Source organism: Lontra canadensis, unplaced genomic scaffold (genome assembly GCF_010015895.1).
Source record: "Lontra canadensis isolate GAN:19392208 unplaced genomic scaffold, GSC_riverotter_1.0 scaffold66, whole genome shotgun sequence".
Taxonomy (NCBI): domain Eukaryota; kingdom Metazoa; phylum Chordata; class Mammalia; order Carnivora; family Mustelidae; genus Lontra; species Lontra canadensis.
The window spans coordinates 4,225,234-4,239,498 of record NW_022631060.1 but is presented as its reverse complement, the minus strand read 5'-3'; the positions used below and the strand labels follow the sequence as shown (position 1 = coordinate 4,239,498).

Sequence of the window (14,265 nt, the reverse complement as noted above, 5' to 3'; positions counted from 1 at the left end):
ATGCAGAGGCTTTAACCCACTGAGCCACCCAGGAGCCCCAACAAATGTTTTTTAACGACGATATTCAGTGCATATAATGAAATGGGACATTTTTATATCCTGCTTCTGAGACTATATGCCAGTACAATATTTATGAAAGGTTATTTGAAAGTATATTTCAAAATGTATATCAGTATCAAAGTATGCTGGCAAACCCATAGAGACAGGACTCAGACAAGTGGTTGCCTAGGGCTGGAGAGGCGGGGCGATGGGGCGTGACTGCCAATGGGTAGTGTTTCCCATGGAGGTGAAAAGTGTTCTAAAATTAGACCACGGTCATGGCTGCACAACTCTGAAAATACTAAAAATCACTCAACTGTAGTCTTAAATGGGCTCTTAAATAACACATTATATGAATTATATCTCAATAAAGCTATTCTTAAATGCACAGCTTTGTGTACAAACACGTTTGTCTTGGCATCATTCATGAGAGAAACCAAGTTCTGAACAATTGGAACATCCAGCATTGGGATAAAACTAAAGCCCGTCTTTACAACGGAACTCCTGGGGTTGAAGGAATTCTGGAATTGGCCCACCGGGATCAAATGCACTTCTAGCTCCGTGACCTTGAGCAAGGTGCTGACCTTCCCTGAGGCTCACCTTTCTCATCTCTTAAATGAAGAAGATGCTTTTCTCATAAACTAGCTGCGAAGAGGCAGGGAGCTAATCCACACGGAGTGCTCGGGTCCATCCCTGCGCATCGGAAGACCTAGTAAATCTCAGTAAATCCTTCATGACTGAATGACCACAATGTCACATCTGTTCATTCACCAGTTGGTCTTAACAGTCATGTGACCCCCTTTTTTAAAAAACGGGGAAGCCTGAGGCTGTTTGGTGAGCTGCTCCTGCCACAGTCAGTAACACAGGACTCAGAATTCTGGATGCTTTCCCCTTCTCCTCTTCTCCTAGCCCTTCCCTCCTCTCTCAGACCTTCAGGATGGGACACAGATGGGTATCACCACCCAATGACCCTCCATCCACACGGAACCTCACCAGCCCCAACTCCGAGGCCTGCCTGCCTTTGCCCTGGCCTGCCTGCCTTTGCCCTGACTTCAGCATCTCTAAGCTCATGTCCTCTGGGGACCTCCTCCTGAATGAGGCAAACCTCAGGATGGGAAGGGAAGGTCCACCGTGAGATGCCCCCACAGTGTAATATGGGAAGAGAAGGCCTGGGGTCAGACACATAGCATGTCACTATCCCGTCAACCCTGGGGTAGGGTTCTCTGCACTGTACAAATATCTCTGACCCAGGGTGCCCACAAAGATGCTGGGGCAATGGCCCAACTACCTAGCAGGGATCCCAGAGCAGGGGCCATCTCACACTCTTCTGGAGCGGGCCACACTGATGGTTCCGCGGGCCTCGAATGCGGGCGGCTCCCTTCTCACTCAGGCCCTCTGGGACCGGGACCAGCACCGAGCTCTTCGCAACTGACCTCTCTCGAGGGCCCACCCCTCCTCCTGCCCTTCACCCAATGAGCTTCCAAAGGGGAGGCCATGATCCACAGGAACAGCAAGCCACACCCCCATCCCTGAACTCGGTGATTGGCTCACCGTGGTCACATGACCCAAGTGCATCCAATCAGAGTACAACTTGGCATTTCCCTGGGTAATGCTGCCGCGAAGACCGTCTTTCTCATCCTATTCCAGTCTGTAGCCCCTCGAGCACCCAGCACCCATCCTAGGGCCAAAAGGAAAATAAAGCAGAATAAAAAGTTCAGACTGAGAAACTGGGTCCTGGTCATGTGTTTGTGTCCAGATCAGGCCTTGCCTGGGTCTCCCCGGGCACCGCATAGTTATGAGCCTAAAAATCCCACCCCGCTGATGGAAATTTAGATCTATTACTTAACCACTAAGAGAATTCTAAAGGATACATGGCCGAGCTCTCTGAATACACAAGCAGAGATGACTGTTTGGACCTCCTGCTGCTCAGGCCAAAGGTCAAGGACCAAGGGCTTGGTCTTGCCCAGAAGAAGGGTTTGCCCTATTCCTCTTCTCTGAGGCCCCAGGCCCATTCGGCTGAACATTTATTTGCCCCAAGCCCTCTGCCCTGTACACCCTCCTCACACACACAGATGCCACACACGGCACTGGATGGACTTTTATTTTAAAGTCAAAGGCACAGCCTGGATGGGCTGAGGCAGTGACTGCAGATGCCCAGCCCAGACCCTCAAGGCCCTGCCCCAGCCAGAGGCAGCTGTGCCAAGGGGGAGCGGGGGAGTGGGGAGAAGGGGCCTCCCCTTTTAGGGGTTGCCTACCTCCTTCCTTAGCCCCAACAGGGGAGAAGCAGGTGACATAAAGTGAGGCAGAAATGCTTCAGGGGTCCCCCAGGGCCTCTCCTTGGACCCACCCCCCCCCAACACAGGTCTTTGGTGGACGTAATTGCACGGACAGTCCATAAAGTGACAGCTGGAGGGGCGCCCCCTCCCAAGAGCAGGGCCTGCGGGGGAGGGCAGGGGAGCAGTCCCAGTTTCTCCCCCTGGCAACTCAGTGCTGAGAAATGGGGGAGGAGCCCTTCCGGGTGGAGCAGCCCCCTGGGGAAGAAGTGCCTTCTGCCGGACTAGGCACTGTCTCAGCAGAGGCCCCTCCCTCCCTGCACCTCTAACTCTATCTGGTAAGACATAAAAAATTCTCTGCTTATAAAAATACTTCTGCTCTGTCTGGGAGTGGAGAGGGGGTAAGGGGAGAGAAGGGTAATCCCTGGGGATGGGGCGGAGCCGATACCTGAGGCTCCCAGGTCACAGACTCTATGGGGGAAAGAGGGGTCACTGTGGCGGGGGCTAGGAGGGCGGCAGGGGGCCGTTGGCTCGTCTGGGGGCTCCCTTGGCGGCGGGGGCCCTGCCCGCGGCGGCGGGCGCAGGGGAGACGCGGCGGGAGGTGGTGGCGCTCCGCAGCTTCTGTTTCCGCCTCTTCGCCAGCGGCGCGTTCTCCACGCTCTTCAGGAAAAAGCCCTCGCGCTTGCCGCGGTTGAAGGCCTGGCAGAAAGGAGGGGGTGAGTGCCTCACCACCACCCGCCGGGCCTCAACTTCCAGATCCCAGCTTTGACCGCATTCGGGACCCTCCCTCCCATTCCACCAGGTCAAGGCCAACAGGTCATTGGCCTCCAGCCTACCTAAAGGTCTGGGTGCCGACCAACCAGAGGCCGGGCCTCGGTTCACCTCACCTTTCTGGGCTTGGGGGCGTGGCCTCCCAGAGACACCCCCCCCAGCCCCACCTCCCACAGACCCCGCCCCTCACCATGAAAGTGGCGTTGAGCCCGGAGCGCACAGCTGGCCCCGAGGACTCCAGCACGTCGGGTGTCCGGAGTGGGGGCGAGGAGCGCGCGCTGCCATCCTGTAGCCATGAGCTTCCCCGCAGCCCCTCAAGCTTCAGCCGCTTGGCGGGGTCCACCGTCAGGAGCCCTGGAGCAGGGCAGGGAAGGGTTGAGGAGGGGCCGTGTGTGGGGTCTGTACCCCAGAGAGATCCCAACAGCCCCACTCTTCTCCCTGACCAGTCCCCCAGATGAAATACCTAACCCACTGTCGATCCCTGCCCCAGCACGACCCCATGGCCGCCCCCTCCCCAAGGACACCTGTGTCTGTGACACCTCCCACCCCCTCCCGCCCCTCCTCCCCTCACCTCGGACCAGCTCCTTGGCTTCCTCAGACACGCCCTGCCAGGCCTCCCCGTCAAGAGAAAAGCGCCCCTCACGAATCTTGCACATGATCTCGGCTGCCTGGCTCTGCCCACCCTGGCCTGAGGCCCCCTGGAAGGGGACCTGCCCCGACAGCATCATGTACTGGAAAGGTGGGGAGAGGGGGAGTTGAGAACCGCCCCCCGTTGCAAAGCCAAGAGGGGCCAGGGGGCTAACTTAACCCACCCACAGAACCATCCACCCTCTCCAGGAGGGTGACTCCTGAGGCCCATGTGTGATGCTGAACCCTGACTTCTGACCCCTAAAAGTCAGAGGCCCTGACCCCAGACCCTGAGCAACCCTGCCACCCCCAACTAAGATGACCCCTGAACTCTGCCTCGGGGGTGTCTCTGCTGGCCCACATCAGGAAGCCTTCTGACCTCAGGCTCCAGGCACCCCGAACCGTCCCGGGGACCCCGTCCCATACCAGAATGACGCCAAGGCTCCAGAGGTCGCAGGACTCGTCGTAGCCCTGCTGCGCTAGCAGCTCGGGAGCGGCGTACTGCAGCGTGAAGCACGGCGTCTGCATGGGCCCCGCGGGGCTCTGCGGGCGCAGCCGCGCAAACCCGAAGTCGATGATCTTCACGGGGGCTCCGGGCGTGTCATCGGCGTACAGAATGTTCTGGGAGGGCGGCGGGGGCGGCCGTCAGAGGCTAGCCCTCGGCGCCTCAGCCCTCCCCGGAGGCCCAGGCCCCGCGCCCACCTCGGGCTTGAGGTCGCGATGCACCACGCCCGCCTCCTCGTGCATGAAGCTCACGGCGGACACCAGGCTGCGCAAGATCTGGCTCGCCTCGGACTCGCTGAAGTGCCGCTTCTTGCGGATGTGCTCCAGCAGCTCCCCGCCCTGCAGCAGCTCCAGAACCAGGTACGTGTGCAGCTGCGGCCGAGATACGGGGCGAGGTCACCACCTGGGTCAAGGTCCGACCTACCAGCCGACCTACCTACAGACCTCACCACCCCATCCCCGCCGGGCCCCATCCACTGGCCAGGCCTCGCCCCCAGCGTCAGTCCCTGCCCCCTATTTGAGCCCGGAACTCAAGACCACCCCAAAACCACTGTTAGGCCCCAAATCCTAGCCCCTTCCACGTCTTCCTCAAATTCTATTCCCCTGAGCATCCTCGGCTCCCCCTTCCCATCCTCAGCTCAAATCCCACCTCCCTGCCCTGCCACCTCGCTCAGCGCCCCCACCCACCCACCCAGTCCTCAGCCCTGGCCTCCTGCCTGCCTCCCCGCCCACCCGCCCTCCAAGAACAGCCCCCTGAGTCCCTGCGTTGTGCCCCAGCCCAAGAAAGGGTCACCTGGTCGTGATGCACGTCGTGCAACTTCACTACGTTTGGATGCGACTGGCAAAGCCGTAGGGCGGCCACTTCTCGCTGCGTGTTCGCCTCTAGCCTGGGGGCGAGGCAGGCGGGGTCAGTTGGGCCGACATCCCGCCCCGCTTCCTGGACGTGGCTTTGCCAGGCCCCGCCCTCCCCGGGCCCGCCCACCTGCGGCTGAGGATCTTGACTGCGAACTCTTGGCCGCTCTGGCGCTGGCGACAGCGGCGACACACGGAGAAGCTGCCCTGGCCCAGCGCCGGCTCCCGCAGGTCCAGCTCGTACTGCTGGAAGAAGGGCGAGTCCTGGCGGCGAAGGGGGCGCGTCAGAGATCCTACCTGGGAGCCCTGCGGCCACGCCACGCGCCACTGCAGAGAGGCCCCAAACCTCACCGAGGTCACACCTTGGGCTCCTGGGGAAGCCAGCTTTGGAATCCCCGAACCCAGACACCCCGAAACCAACTTCCCACGCTGGCCCCGCCCACCTGCATCATGGCACTCCTGGCCACCGCTGCCCTGCCGGGCCGGTCTCCAGCGCCAGATGCTTCCAGCACATCTGTCATCATCACCGCGTTGTTATGGTCAAACAGGATGGAGGGTGCCACGAAGGAGTATCCCTGCGGGGGTGGAGGAGGGGTGGAGGGGGCTTATGCGCATAGGGGCTGGAGGTGCATACTCAGTCCCTGGAAGGCCCAGACCCGGAGAGGGGCAGGGTTCAGGGGGAAGACCCTGGACTAGAGTGGGTGGTGGAGGCCGTTGCTTTGGTATCCTGGTGCTCACAGGTGTGTGAACATTTCATTCTGCCTTGTTCTATGATCACTCGGGTTGACGACCCCCCACCAGTGTGTGACCCACGGTTCCCATCACAGTAAACCCACCCCCCACCCCCGAGTGCCAAGGGCATTATTCAGCACAATGCAATGACCCAGAAAATGATGGACCCGAGGCATGAAAGGGCCCCGGCCTGGCATCACACACACTTAGCTTATGAGAATTCAAATCCACCCACTGAATACAAAAAAGCTTTATGCCTTCCTCTCAAACCAAACATTGGCCTCCTCTGCAAGAGGGTTGGGGGGAGGGGCTACTGAGGAAAGACAAAGAGGCAATTCAAGGGATTCTTAAGGGTAAGTTTAACAACGGATTGTTTTCTCCTAAAAACACAGTCCACTGTGCCAAAACTGTACACAAAAACGCAGGTTCCACACTTGTCCCTTAAGTTCACTGATCCGTCCCCAGGGCCCAGATCAGTGCCTGCCACACTGTAGGCACTCAGTACATATTTTTGAATCATTGAATGAATGAGGGACGCCTGGGTAGCTCAGTCGGTTGGGAGTACAATTCTTGGCTTTAGCTCAGGTCATGATCTCGGGGTGGTGGGATCAAGCTCCACATCCAGCTCCATGCTCAGTCGGCTGGACACTCTCTCTCTCTCTGCGCCCCCCCCCCCCCCCCCCCCCCCCCCCTAAAGAAAAACACACTTAAAAAAAAAAAAAACAAAAAAAAAACCTGTGAGACCATCGGTGGAGGCTTGTTCCAACACAGTCATCACTCGGGAGAGCCTCACAGGGGTGCTGACCCATCTACACTTGCTACTGGCCTGTTCTCATTTCATATTTAGGGGACCATGTCCTCCAGGCCAGGCCCCCACACCGGGTAAAGGGATACAGAAATTAAATGCAGTCGCTGCCTTCTGGGAGCTTCCAGACCAGGGGAGACAGTCCCAGGAAGGCAGCTAGGATACAACCTGACATGGTGCTCAGAAGGAGGTGCTGTCTCCAGAGGACAGGTGCACAAGGAGGGCAACACAGGACCAGAGCAGTGGGGAGGAATTCACATAGGAGCAGCGTCACACAAGGAGGCTTAAAAGGTGATTGGGAGTGCCCGGGGGGCAGGAATGGTGCAGCCATGGAGAATTGCAAGTGCAAAGACATGGACATGTGCTCTGTTCGTAGGTGCTAGTATACCAGGTGGGACCACAGTGAGCAGTGAGGCTAGGGCACTGAGCAAGGACTGCATCATTCAGGGCCCTGAACGCCAAGCAAAGGAGTTTGACTTTGCCCAAAAGGCCTAAGCTTCTAAAACTGAGAGGAGGGGGCCTGAGCTTCCACAAATGTGATGTGGTTTGCCAAGGAACATGCAAAGCCACAGTATAAACACAGCATGTCTTTCTAGATGTCCACTTAAGCAACCGAACAGTTAAAACACTATCTTTACATAACAATAAAGATATATGGAGTAGAAGAGAAATTATCATGAAATTTAAAGATAAACCATATGACTCAAAGACGTGTCCTACCACGGCAGTGTGTATGACTAACAGCTCCAGCTACCCCACCAGTGGATGGGGTCTGGGGAGGATGCGGAGTCCTGATCAGAACACAGGGCCTATGCAGGGCCAGGGGTCAGGCCCCGCCCAGGGTGGAAAGAGTATCATCCTGTCTCTACAGCACCTGCGGTTCTGTGAGCTCTCACTCACCTGGAAGATGCGAGGGTCCCCAGGTGGGGGGCTGCCGGGGGGTGAGTAGACAGGCTCCAACCGAGTAAATTCTTCTGCAAAGTTGCCCACATCCAGCTCCGAGCGGATCTGGGGTTGGAATGGGGCTGGAATTTTCCTGGCAGCTAGAGCAACCCAATCCAAACCCTGGGGAAACGAAATGAGAGATTGGGGGTGAAGGGTAAGAAGTTAAAACCCCTGACCCCTCAGACCACCCTCCCTGGGCTGCTCCTCCATGAGGCAAGGGTCTCTCTGGGATTTGGGTGGAAAGCTGTTCTACCCGCCTCCCTGGCTTCTGTTTTTCTCACTCTGGTAAGGGCACCCCTACTTCCCTTAGCAAATCATCCCTCCACCACACTCAGTCAATTTTGGGACTTTTGATAGCGTTGCCATGCAAAACAAATCTCTTTCCCCAACTGGACTTAAATCTGGGAAGACACGGGCCTGGAGCTGCTGGGAACCCCTCAGGGTCTAATGATGAAGTCCCCATGCAGAAAACTCAAAAGATAAAGAAAGAAATTCTTAATAACCATAAATCCAGCACCTGGATGCAGCCTTGCCTGAAGTCAACTCACTTTTCCTTGGACTTTTCAAATACAGGAGCTAAAACATGCCTTTTTATGTTTAAGCTAGGATGGCAGAGACTGTTCGTCACCCACCCTACTTCCATACTCCCTGTCTTCCTTAGTACCATAGCCCTGATGTTATTATAGGAAGCAACATACATAACTAAAAGCCAGGATTTAACAACTTCTTTGTACTCAGCGGTGACCCATAACCTGTAAGCAAAAAACGTAAGAATCCAGAGAAAGAACCTCAAGAGGAAGGTGAAAGTTGGCATGTGTGCATTTTGCTCTTCCCCTTTTTCCCCCTGATTTCTGCCTAGATTATAGCCTAAATGGCAAGTGCTCCAGCAGCCATTTTGGACCTAGAGGCAACCCTGGGGCTGGAGGCTGCATGCTAAGAATGGAGGAGCATTAAAAAAGGAAGAAGGGAGGTTGTATTTATGAAACACCACAGCAGCCCTGGCCCACCAACCTCTTACATGAGAAGAGAAATAAATAAATAAACCTCTATTTTATTCAGACCACTGTTCACTCCAGTCTCTTTTCTTGGCAGTCAAATTGTTCCAGGGATATCACTATTTTGAGTTCAACTTTTTATCACTTGCAGCCAAGAGGCCTGATTTGGTCTCGAAGGCCCCAGGTCTGGCACCAGGACCTCAGCATTGCTATCACCAAAGAGGCTATCTTGAGAGAAGGGGTACTGCGGGGAACACACCTTCTGAGCATCGGGCCTCAAAGACCTTAGGGCCTCTCCAGTCTGATTGCCAATCAACCCACTCCCAGAATCCAGGGGCTGGCATGTGCTCAGGGTGGGGCTTGAGGAGTCCACTTAAGGAAACTGACGATGCTCAGCCCCGTCCCCCCACGAAGGGACAACTTCACCACGAGGTCTGCCTCAGAAAGCATCTCCAAGGGACCGTGGCAGGAAGACTGGAAGCGGCACTCGTAGCAGGGATAACTGAGTGCCTGGCCCACAGTAAGGCCCCAGAAAGGGACACGTCCATTAGGATGTCAGACAAGTGGCAAATCTGATGCCACAAGTAAATAGGACACAGCAAAGAAGCGTCTGGGCTTCAAATCACCCAGAGCTGGGTTTGGATCTGAGCTCCATCACTTCCTGGCTGGGTGACCTTTGGGCAAATGACTTACCCTCTCTGAACTTCAGTTTCTCCATCTGGAAAGATGGGGATCATCAGAATGCTTCTGAAGGTCACATGAAATAATCATCAAAGAGCCAACACACGGCAGGTGTTCACTGTTACAGGCCCTGCTAGGCAAGGACACCAGCCACACATAGCGCCCGAGCCAGCAAGATCTCGCCAGGAAACAGAATTCATCCCACCCCGCCCTCTAACCTGTGGGTGCTTTTAACAAGTGAACAAAACCCAAGTGGCTGACCGACTGCCCATCAGAATGACAGGCACACAGAGAGTACTGGAACAAAGAACAAAACGCCTGGGTGGGTGCGGAGAACCCTAAGTGTGACTTGGACTGCTGATGACACCCGCAAGCTGTCCCCAGCTCTACACCATCTCCTGTGCCATCCGGAGCAGGTCGCCTCCCTTCTCTGAACCTGCCCGGTGGAAGGACCTGATGAAGCCATTCTCGAGCCCCTGCCGGCCCTGACGGTCAATGAACCTACAATCCTCTTGCCCAGGAACACTCCTTCCAAGTTGCACCAGAGATGGAAAAGACAAACCCACGTTATTGGGTGGTTTTTCTAAGTCAGGTGAAACCAGCTGGTCTCAGACCATCGCTCCGGTGTCCCCCAACCCAGAGCAGTGGCCTGGCCTGGGTGGTGTGCAGAGAGGTGTGGGGGAGAGTCAGCAGCCTCACCTGGAAGAAGGGGTGGTTCTTGACTTCCTGGGCCCCCTGGGGCCCTGCGCCCAGCCGCTTCTTGGGGTCCTTGCAAAGTAGTCGCCGCAGCAGGTCCTGTGCCACAGGCCCGATCCGGGGGGGGAAGGGAGGGGAGCACTTCAGGATCCGTCTGGGAGGATTGGGGGGGCGTCAGGGGCAGCGAGCCCCCTCCCCAACCGTGCCCAGGCCCCTCACCGCCTCCCCTTGTCGTCCAGCCCCGCTCACCGGGACACCTCTGCCTGCGTGTTCCTCTCACCCTCCAGGGTGAAGGGCGAGGCCCCGGTCAGCAGCTCGAAGAGCAGGATGCCCAGGCTCCACCAGTCCACAGCCTGCCGGGGGCAGAGCCAGAGTGAGGGCCTGTGGCCACCCCTGCCTCCCCACCACCGCCGCTCCCACCCACTCCCACACGAACCCACCTTGCCATGCCCTGACTTGCTGCGGATGATTTCGGGAGCCATGTACTCGATGGTGCCACAGAAGGAGAAGGTTCGTTCTTTCTGGGAGGGCAAGAGGACCCATGTGGACACCCAGCAGAGCTCCAGGCTCAGAGCAGGACTTGCTGGGCTTGGGAGGGTGAGAGCACAGGGAGCCTCCTGCAGGCGGGCCCCCGACCTGTTCACCTCTGCGCCATGACAAACGCAGAACCAGGCACGGAGCAGAAGGAGAAAGGAAGGCGAAGGCTTGAAGAGAGGTGCAGGAGGCAGGAAGACCGCCCTTTGCTCACCTCCTCCGTCAGGAACTCCTTGCTAAGCCCGAAGTCCGTGAGGACGATGTGGCCCTCGGAGTCCAGCAGCACGTTCTCCAGCTTCAGATCTCGGTAGATGATACCCAGCTGGCAGGAGCAAGAGAAGCACTGACGTTTCTTCCTCCCCAACAGCCCCGCCTCCTATGGCTCGTGCCAGGGCACCAAAACCCAGCTCAGGATAAGGGGAGCCCCCCCAGAGAAGGGATCGCCGGTGCAGGACTAGGCCCAGGCACTGGGCCTTCAGATGGGAAAAGCCACTTCCGACGTAAAAGCAAGGAAGGAGGACCCCCTGGGAACAGGCCCGAAGGACCCAGAAGGAGGAGAGCCTGGGTGAAGAGCCCCATTGCAAGAAGGCCTTGGGAGCCAAGGCATGAGGTCTCCATTTGAGGAAGTTCTGTGAGTGTGGCCCCGGGAGGCAGCCCCAAGTTCCCTGTCAGAGGAAACCCCCTTTGAGGAGGTACCGGCCAGGGGGGCGGGGGGGCACAGAGGGGGAGAGGGAAGACCCCCCTCCCCAGGCAGCGCTAAGGCCTTCCCTTCCAGAAGGCCTGGGGAAGCGACTCCAGCCCCCACCAAGACCACCCAAGAGAGCGCGCATCCAGGCTGCCCTGTGGGGCGGCCCGACACCAGGCCCAGACCCAGAGCCCGCAGAGAGCCCAGGTCCTCACCCACCTTGTGCAGGTGCTCCAGGGCCAGCACGATCTCGCCCCCGTACACGCGCACCTCGGCCTCTTTGAAGTGCTGGCGCTGGTAGAGGTGGGTGAACATCTCGCCTCCACTCACGTAGTCTGGGGGTTGGAGCGGAGGGTGGGAAGCCGCCCTGACGGAGCGGAGCGGCCCCAGCTTCCGCCGTGGCCCCCAAGGTCAGCAGGGGCCCACCCTTACCCAGGATGAGGTGCAGCTTGGCGTCCGTCTGGAAGGCGTAGTGCAGCGTGACCAGGAAGGGCGCCTGGCGCACGAGTTCCAGCACGGAGCGCTCGGTGCGCGTGTGCTCCTGCGTCTTGGCGCGCTGCACCAGCGCGGCCTTGCGCAGCACCTTCATCGCGTACAGCTTCCCTGCATCGTGCCCGACGGCTTTCCGCACCAGGAACACCTTCCCGTAGGCTGTGGGAGCAGTGAGCCAGCGCAGGGCAGACCGTGAGCCGAAGGGTGGTGGGGACTGGTGGGGGCGGTGGGGGGGGGGGATGCCAACCCAGAGGGTGTGGAAACCGGGGGAAGGAGCTGGAGCGAGAGGCAAGGGTGCAAAAGGCTGATGGAGACTTGGGTGTGGGGAGCTGGGGGGGAGGTGTATGCAGCCCCGGAGGGTCTGCAAAAGGGGGGAGGAGACTGTGCAAAACAGGCTGGAAGGCGTGCAACTCCAAGAGGCTTGCCGTGCAGGGTGGGGGCAGATCACAGGCAGAACCGGGCAGATGGGACAGATGCGGGGGGGATGCAAAGTGGACCAGGGAGGGATGTGCAAAAAACCCAGGCTGGGGACTGTGCAAAGCTGGGAGTGAGCAAAGCAGGAGACCAGGCTCCCATAGCGCTCGGGGGAGGAGGTGTGCAAATCCCTCAGGAGGGCTGCAAAGCCTGGAGGGTGTTGGCAAATCCCAGAGGACCTTGCAGGGAGGAGCCACGAGAATGTGGAGCAGCGCTAGGAGTAGGCATGTCCCTGGGAGTGGGCATGCAAACCCTGGCAGGGCAGGGCGGGGCAGGCAAGGCGGGCTGAGCGGGAAAGGGTGGGGGGCATCGCTGGAGGCCTGGCCCAGGACCAGGCGGGTGTGCCGGTTGGGAGGCCCAGGGCACCAGGCTGGGGACACCTGCCCCCAGGGGGGTGTGGGGGTCCTCACCTCCCGTGCCCAGCACCTTGAGCAGCTCGAAGTTCTCCACGCTCACCTTCTCCTCGTGCCCGGTCAGGTTGGCTGTGGGCACAGGAGGCGAATGAGCCCGGCTGGTGCATGCCTCCTCCCAGGCCGGGCCGGCGGCCCTCACCCAGCCCCGCGCCCCCCGGCCACCCCCTGGCCCACCTTCCGTGATCCGCAGCTCCACGGCGCAGCCCTCGTCCTCGTCCTCGTCCCCCATGGCGTGCGGGTCGCCGGGGTTGCCCCGCGCGGCTCTGCTCCGGGCGGCGCCGGTTACATGGCGGCTCCGGCCGGGGCGGGCGCTTCCTGGTGCCGCCTCCGGGGGCCGAGGCGGGCGCCGGCACCGCCTCCCGCTCCCCGCCCCGCGCGGCCTGAGTCAGGCGGCTGGAACGTGACAGCGCCGGGCTGCGGGTGGGCGGGCGGGAGCGGCCCGGCTCCCTCGGGCGGGCGGGGCGGGCCCGCAGGGCAGTGCGCTCGGGGACCGCGGGCGACCCTCCTGGGGTCCCGGGAACACCCTTTGCGAGCCGCGTCTGGGGTCAGGGGAGACCCTGGAGCCTCTACTGGGTGGACGCTCCCGAGCCCGATGTCTGCCCCCGGGGCTGAAGCTGAGACACCCAGGCCGTGCCCCAAGGGGGTGGGGTGGGGTGGAGGTGGGGGGCACCCAGGCTCCTTTGAGCTGCCCCCTCCAGGGGACCGGACCTCGGGCAGTCAAGCGATTCTGTCCAGTTCTTAGCCACCAGCGCAGTGAGAGTTTTCATCAAGATCTCAGTTCACTCACTCGATTTTGATCACCTGACCAGCGCAAAGCGGGGTGGGGATGGGTACGTTCCCTTGACACCTGGAAGCCTCAGGTGTATCCTTGCCCAGGTGCTGCCCGAGGGGCCTCGGCCCAGCGCCTCTCACTCCGTGTGGACTTGCCTTTGCAGGGGAGGGCCTGGGGCCTCGGGCTCCCTGAGGGCCCCGTGTCCGGGCGGTGCCTGCCCAGGTGGCGACTGCAGGGGGCGCTGACACGGTGCGAGGTGGGGGCGGGCGAGTACCGCGCTGTGGCAGGGAGGAGTGGCTGATTTCCTGACCAAATCTCTTTAGAGTGGACACGTGAAAGTACCTCAGCCCCCCGCCAATCTTCGCAGCCCAACCAGTGCCACGCGCCCCTCTCGTGCTTCTGTCCCCTGTGGTCCCCAAGCCCAGCACAGAGCCCAAAGTAACCTCAAAAAAGGTGTCAGAGCCACACAGGCGGCCTCCTTTCATGGTCCCACCCAGGGCCCCTGGCTGGCCTGTCCTCTGGAGCCTCCCTGACCACTGACAGGAGCCACCAACAGAGCAGGTGGCCACTAAAGCCCCGAGGCGGAGGGCTATGGGAAGGGGCTTTCAGCTCCCCAGCCCAGCTAGAGGCTGGGGTCCACTCCCACCTCACCAGACTCTGAAGCTTGGGCCACCCCTCCCAGCTCTACCCAACCCCCATTCAGGTTGTCTCACCTCAGCCCTGGCGGCCCCGCCCTGCCCCGGGCACCACCAGGTGCCTTGACTCACGTCCTGCCGGCTAGCCTAATTGCCCCTTTCCTGGGTGTCATTCTGGAAGCCCAGGTCAGAGGCCAGTTGTCTTTCTACGTTTTGTGTCCCTCCACGAAAGCCCGCGACACTAGGTGACATCCCACTGGGCTGAGAACCCACTGGGGAGGAGCTCAACCCTAGAGGGATGGGGAAAGAGGAGGAGGAGGCAGGAAGAAGTAAAAGTAGA

At 59.5% G+C, this 14,265-nt stretch overlaps 1 protein-coding gene across 1 annotated transcript; it reads right to left on the bottom strand.

Annotated features, from left to right (window-relative positions):
• Nucleotides 1-2,121: 2,121 nt before the first annotated feature.
• RPS6KA4 (ribosomal protein S6 kinase A4) lies at nt 2,122-12,840 on the bottom strand. The gene is made up of 17 exons (XM_032879372.1): nt 12,693-12,840; nt 12,516-12,587; nt 11,572-11,790; nt 11,359-11,474; nt 10,669-10,776; nt 10,361-10,441; nt 10,170-10,273; nt 9,924-10,074; nt 7,504-7,668; nt 5,510-5,641; nt 5,197-5,330; nt 5,008-5,101; nt 4,413-4,586; nt 4,137-4,331; nt 3,655-3,814; nt 3,274-3,437; nt 2,122-3,011 (listed from the first exon to the last, which is right to left on the bottom strand). The coding sequence occupies exons 1-17, from the start codon at nt 12,745-12,747 to the stop codon at nt 2,817-2,819; spliced, it is 2,319 nt and encodes a 772-aa protein (XP_032735263.1). The 5' UTR covers nt 12,748-12,840; the 3' UTR covers nt 2,122-2,816.
• Between the last annotated feature and the right edge of the window lie 1,425 nt (nt 12,841-14,265).

Bases quoted from the DNA above. Each gene is read 5' to 3' on its own strand.
- RPS6KA4 (XM_032879372.1), bottom strand. From the start codon at position 12,747: ATGGGGGACGAGGACGAGGACGAGGGCTGCGCCGTGGAGCTGCGGATC. The intron at 10,274-10,360 runs GTGGGTTCGTGT...TGCCCCCGGCAG, and splicing joins GCAAGTCAGGGCATGGCAAG to GCTGTGGACTGGTGGAGCCT. The intron at 5,642-7,503 runs GTGAGTGAGAGC...CCACCCCCGCAG, and splicing joins GGGACCCTCGCATCTTCCAG to GGATACTCCTTCGTGGCACC.